The sequence below is a fragment of the Elephantulus edwardii genome, unplaced genomic scaffold (assembly GCF_000299155.1).
Source record: "Elephantulus edwardii isolate Elephantulus edwardi_28Jun2011 unplaced genomic scaffold, EleEdw1.0 scaffold00001, whole genome shotgun sequence".
Lineage (NCBI taxonomy): Eukaryota > Metazoa > Chordata > Mammalia > Macroscelidea > Macroscelididae > Elephantulus > Elephantulus edwardii.
Genome location: NW_006399751.1, coordinates 46,421,636 through 46,427,467, shown reverse-complemented (window position 1 = coordinate 46,427,467; position 5,832 = coordinate 46,421,636). Strand labels below are relative to the sequence as shown.

General features: G+C 58.4%; 1 protein-coding gene across 1 annotated transcript; it reads right to left on the bottom strand.

Moving 5' to 3' along the window:
• Positions 1-3,019: 3,019 nt before the first annotated feature.
• Positions 3,020-5,250, bottom strand: DLX2 (distal-less homeobox 2). Its single transcript, XM_006878834.1, has 3 exons — positions 4,487-5,250; positions 3,874-4,058; positions 3,020-3,442 (listed from the first exon to the last, which is right to left on the bottom strand). The coding sequence occupies exons 1-3, from the start codon at positions 4,881-4,883 to the stop codon at positions 3,050-3,052; spliced, it is 975 nt and encodes a 324-aa protein (XP_006878896.1). The 5' UTR covers positions 4,884-5,250; the 3' UTR covers positions 3,020-3,049.
• Between the last annotated feature and the right edge of the window lie 582 nt (positions 5,251-5,832).

Below are 5,832 nucleotides of genomic sequence, written 5' to 3'. Positions count from 1 at the left end.
GGCTCCCAGGCTCGGTTCATGCCAAGGCCTGTTGCGTGATTCCAACTTGGGCTGACATTCCCTGCCCCGGGCGCTCCGGCGCAGGCCTCTTAATCATCTTGTCTGCAGCAGATCCTCGACACCAGCCAATTTACTGCCCCGTCTCTCCGTCGTCGGTTTCGGGTGGGGGGAGGGGTGGGCTCACAGAAGAGGGGAGGACACAGTCAACCGCAGGAGGAAGGCTGGCACCAGCTCCTGGCACTCAGAGAAACCACGGAATTTGGGCTTGGGGAGGGCAGGGATGGCAAGGCATTGCTTGGCAATGGCTCCTTAGGAAAATCCAGCACAGGTCAACCGGCTTCAGCCTTGGCCTTCCTGGGCTTGGAAAGCAATACAGACGTGCAAGGTAAGACTGGAAATGTGCAGTCTCTGGGGCACCCCTAGGGCCCCAACTTTATGGGCCAAACTCTGTTGTAAGTCAAACTTGGTACAGGCCCCAAATCATTATGGGCAGAAAAATCAGGATTCCCGCAGGGTGATGTCACTGATCTAAGAAAGTCTTCCAGCACCATGCCCTCTTCTCTCTTCCTCCCTCACCACCCTGCCACCCAGCCATTAGTTGAAGACATACAATGATGTCCAAAATATCCGTACTTTAGGAGAGGAGGCCTGGATTTGGCTAGCAGAGCTCTCTGGCCCGCCCTTCAGTCTCTTTTCCAGCTGAGGTAGGTCCCTTCAAAGAGAATGGTTGAGGTTTAGGCTCCCAGGCATGAAAGGCCCAGAATGCCGCTCTTCACACATCATAGAATTGCAAAGGCCTCTGGGTAATTCTGTACCCCATAGTTGCAAGCAAAACTTCCCTGTTTGATGGCACTGTGCTAATACAAAAATACCACTAATCGCTACATTTGAGTTCTTACCATGTACTAGGTTATTGCATCATTGGATACTTACAACTCTGGAAGGTCTGGAAACTGGCACAGAGAGGTTAAATGGGCTGCCTGAGGTCACACAGCCTTCCAGTGATTGAAGGCAAGAAGCGTTTAACCGCAGGCTCCAACACTCTCAAGGAAGGGACTTGAGGCCTGCATTACCTACCTAGTTACCAGAAAGTAGGGCCATTTTCAAACGTGGAATGGCAGGAAGTAGACCAATTTTCAAGTCTGAAAACTCCTTGTGAGGGGGCCCACCGTGGGAAGCAAAACTGAACTGTAAGGTCAAAGCATACCATGCTGTTAGGATCACACATACGTGCCTGTGTGCAATGTACTCAATTGTGTATCGGTGTGTGTGAATGTGTGAGCGTATGTGAATTTGTGTATCTGTATGAATTTATGTATGTGTGATTCATGACTGAGTGCATAACTATGTGTGCTTGAATGTATGACAGCATGAGTGTGAGAGTATATATGGTGACTCTGCAGGTGACAGTGCGTGTGCACGCGGGCCCAGTGCACTGAGGTTGCTTTGCATTCCAGAGCAGCCAGCAGCGCCTCGAGTGCGGGGGTGACTCTCAACTCTCGTGACTGCCACGGAGCGTCTAGGGATGCTTTCCAGTAGGAAAGACCCGCGGCTGCCTCAGAGCACTGGCCCGCGCGACGAGGGGTCCTCGCGGTGACCCCGAATGGAAGGTCCGGCCAGCACCGCGGGCGCGGGGGCGGTGGAGACTGGCCCGGGCCTGAGAGCGAAGCAGCGGCGCCGGCGCCCAAGAAACCCGGCGGACGGAGGCTGGAGTCGCCCGGCGCTGAGTGACTCACCGCGCAGGGAGCCGGCGAACCGGGCGCCCTGACCCGGGGGCGGAGCGTGAACTTTCCGTCTCAGCCTGGAGCCAAGCGTGCAGGTCCTCGCCTCACGCCACCTCGCTGCGCTAAACCTCCGAAAGATGCAAATGTCTCGGGTGACCAGGTTCTCGGCTTGAGGTCGGGTCCCACTCCCAGCGTGTGGCAGACGGAGCAATGGCTCCCAAGAACAAAAAGCGCACACTTCCAATGAAAACAATAATTTATTTAAATAATCTCTTCATATTGTAAAATCAACATTAAGAGCATGTTGTTTTCATAATAAATAACCCCAAAATACCTTTCATTTCAAGAACAAAGACCCTAGGATAAGACAAAACAAATCCAAATCAGTAGCTTCGTTTGACTGAGGTTTTTTTTTTTGTTTGTTTTGTTTTGTTTTTAAAGGGAAAAAAAAAATAAAACTAAGAGGTTGCTGAGGTCACTGCTAAACCGCAGTCTTCACCACTGGAGGTTTACAAAAAAGTCTGCAAAGATGAATACTTTTATACAAATAAATCAGTGGGAAATATCTGCACAGACACTTTTATTTACAAACCCCGTGTCGAAGTCCAGGCTAATAATCCTGAATAGGTTTTAAAAAAGATAATTTAAACACATTTTTTGCAATGTCCACATATTAAAAAATCATTTTTTTCCAACATCAAAATGAGGTCATCCGCAAAGGCACCTAAAACTTTTAAAAAAATAAAAATAAAAAAACTCCACTGTTGATGGACGAGAGCGCTAAGGGAGCGTTCCTGGGGCGGCGCTAAGGCGGGAGGGGCTCTGGGGGCTGCCAACAGCGACAGGGCGGCCGGGGACAGGGGGGCACATGGGGCGGGCAGGCAGGCGGGACCCTGGGAGGTCACTGACCGGAGCGGCGGGAGCAGCGCCGGAGGCGGGCGAGGAGAAAGGCGCCTCTGAGCGCCTGGACGCCTGGCGGGCGGGGGAGCCGCGCGCGCCTCGGTTCAGCTCGCGGCCCGGGGCGAGGTCGGCGCCGGGTGGACTCGCTGGGCGGGGACGGCGGGAGGCGCGGCCTAGGCGGGGTTCCGCGCAGCCTGGGCTCCGTCGCAGGTCACCAAGGAGGCGGGGTATGCAGCCTCTGCTGCGCCGTTGCTGCTGGCTACCTGCAGAGGGACCCGCGCGCGGGGAGTGGACACGCCGCCGGGTCTCCAGCTTCGGGATGGCAGGCGGGCGCGGTGGGCGGAGGCCTCCCCTGGGAGCGAACTCTGAACCACCGCCGACTCTGCTCTCCCGCTCTCTCAGTCTCTGGCGCCGGCTCCGCGGCGTTAGAAAATCGTCCCCGCGCTCACCGGGGCGCCCCCGCCGCCGTGGTGGTGGTGGTGATGGTGATGCGGCGGCGGGGTCTGTGTGGGATGCAGCAGCGGCGCTGCGGCCTGGAGGTGGGACGCGGAGCCGGAGGCCTGGTGGTACCACGGGTAGTTGCCCAGGAAAGCCGAGGCCGCGCTGCTGGGGCTGGAGCCCGAGCTGCCCGCGCCGCTGCCCGGGCCGCCGCCCCCCATCCGCGGCGGGGCGCCGAAGTCCCAGGAGGCGGGAGCGGAGACCGGCGGCGAAGCGCACGGGGACGAGGTGCTGGCTCCCGGGTGCTGCTCCGAGGGGATCTCGCCGCTCTTCCACATCTTCTTAAATTTGGACCGGCGGTTCTGGAACCAGATTTTGACCTTTGTGGGAAAGGGACCAGAGCGTTAGTGGCTGCATTTTGGCCTTGGGGCATGGGTGGCTAGAGAGGGCTCTGGATACAGCGAGGCAGCGGTCACATCCGCTCCACCGAGAAGTAGTCCCCAAAGGCCCAAAGCTACTGGCATGGTGATGGTGACAGCAGGCAGGAGTTAGCAGGACCAGCTATTTTACCCGCTTAATTAGTAGCGCGCTGCTAGCCAGCATGGTGCTGACCTGTGCCCCAGCAGTGTCCCTTCCCTCCCAGGCAGAGGTCCCCGCAGGGTTCCCGGCTACCGGCCCTGGAGTCTACGCTGCCCGAGGCACGCAGGCCTAGAAATCCATACAATTACTTGAGTAAACATTCCTGAGCCCGCTTGCTCCGCGGCCAGACCAGGTTTGGCGCCCCTCGCCCCCGCAGGCCTCGAGCCCCCACCTGAGTCTGGGTGAGGCCCAGAGACGCTGCCAGCTCGGCTCGTTCGGGCAGGGCCAGGTACTGAGTCTTTTGGAAGCGCCGCTGAAGAGCTGCCAGTTGGAAACTGGAGTAGATGGTGCGGGGTTTCCGGACTTTCTTTGGCTTCCCGTTCACTATCCGGATTTCAGGCTCGAGGTCTTCCTTCTCTGCAACCAAAAGCAACCGTTACAGCCCCACAGCTCCGGGGCAGGGTCCCCGAGTTCCCGCCCAGGGCGCTCAGAGACACAGAGCTGGCGCAATTCGTAAAGTGCGGGTCGAAGCCTTCCCTGAACCCGGCAGCGGGACCTTCCACCGCAGAAGTTAGGCGCACACCGAAGAGAAAGTAGAAGCAGGTGGAAAGGAAACTGGGGTTACTATGAGACATGCACTGCGCACCCCCTTGATCTCTAATGCCACCCAGGCCCATCAGTTGTGCGTGGAGAGACATACCCAGGGACCCCCTGCCGAGTGGAGGCTGGGGAGGATAAAATGCTCCGAACAGGCGGGGAGCTGGGCTCCCGAAAGGCCTCCGCGCCAAGCATTCTTGTCCCACCCTCCTTCGTTATTAGGCCGGCTCAGCACCCTGAACGCATACCAGGCTCGTTGTTGGCGGGGGACGAGCTGGTCCCGTAGGGCGCATAGGAGCTATAGGCGGTGGAATAGCCCAGGTCGTAGCCGCTCTTGGTAGAGTAAGGGACGTGATTGAGGCCGCTGGGGTGGTACTGGTAGGAACCCATGTGCGAGTAGGGCGAACCCCCGCCGCCGCCGCCCGCTGGGTGCTGCTGGTTGGTGTAGTAGCTGCTGTCGGTGGCTGTGGACACCGGGAGGGTGGGTGACTCCTGGGGCTTGTGGAGGTTGCTGTTGCTGCCGTTGCTGCCGCCTGGGCCGGCGCCGCCGCCGCTCGGGGGCTGCTGGTGCTGATGGTACGTGCTGGAGGCCGTAATCTGGGTCGAGTGCATATCAGCAACCAGGCTGTCAAAAACTCCAGTCATCCTGACCTGGGACGGGAAAGGCCAGGGGTGGCAGGCGCGCGGGGGAAGCCAGGCGCCTCCTCCGTCTCTCCTTGTCCTCTCCAGCAGCCAATGTAATTATGGGGAGTGAGCAGGAGGAGGGGGGGGGGGCGAGAAAACAAGAAAAGTGGCAACGGTCTAGGCGCCTCCTCCTCCAGGGGAGGCGATCAGCATGCGATGCCCGAGACAGCTGCCCCTGGCCGCATCCTTGCCTTCTCCCGGTCGGCTCCAGGCCCGGCACAGGCTCGGGATGGGGTCAGGCAGCAGAGGGGGCAGGGGTGCAGGGGCTGGACCCGGGCTCCGGGAGGCGGGAGCAGGTGAGCTGCCCCGAGCGCCTTTACGATTGTCTGCCCGGCGCGCTCCTGCAGGGTGGGCATTTAACACGCGTCACGTGAGCGCAGGCGACGTCACCTAGCAACAGCCAATCGGAGGCGCCAGGCTGCGGGCTGGGGTCCGCCCGGCGGGGGGCGCTGCGCGCTCAGCAGGGCCCCAGGCCGCGGAGTGGGCGCCCCAGCAGGGACTGCGCGCCCGGGCGGGACTGCTCGAGGGGGGCCAGTTCCCCCGGAAGGCGGCCACAGAGGAGAGACAGCGGCGTCCTGCACACTTTTGTGAGAGTGCCTACCACGTTCAGGGATGAGTCCTTTTATGTTCCAAGTCAGTTTTCAGACACATTAATCAAAAGAAATCGGTGCCGAGAGCCAAGTCAACTCCAGCTCCACTTTTTCCACCCAGTGTCTGGCACTTACTCTTGTCAGCTCTTGGCACTTGCCCCAGTCAATTGATTGAAATGATCAATAAACCTCGAATAAGAATAGTAAGAATACTGGATACCTCACCAACCCTCAGATATTAGGACAACGAATAAGCTAATATTGAAATGATTTCTTGTTGCTTGGGAGAAAAGCTAAATAAACCAGAGTATCACAATTAA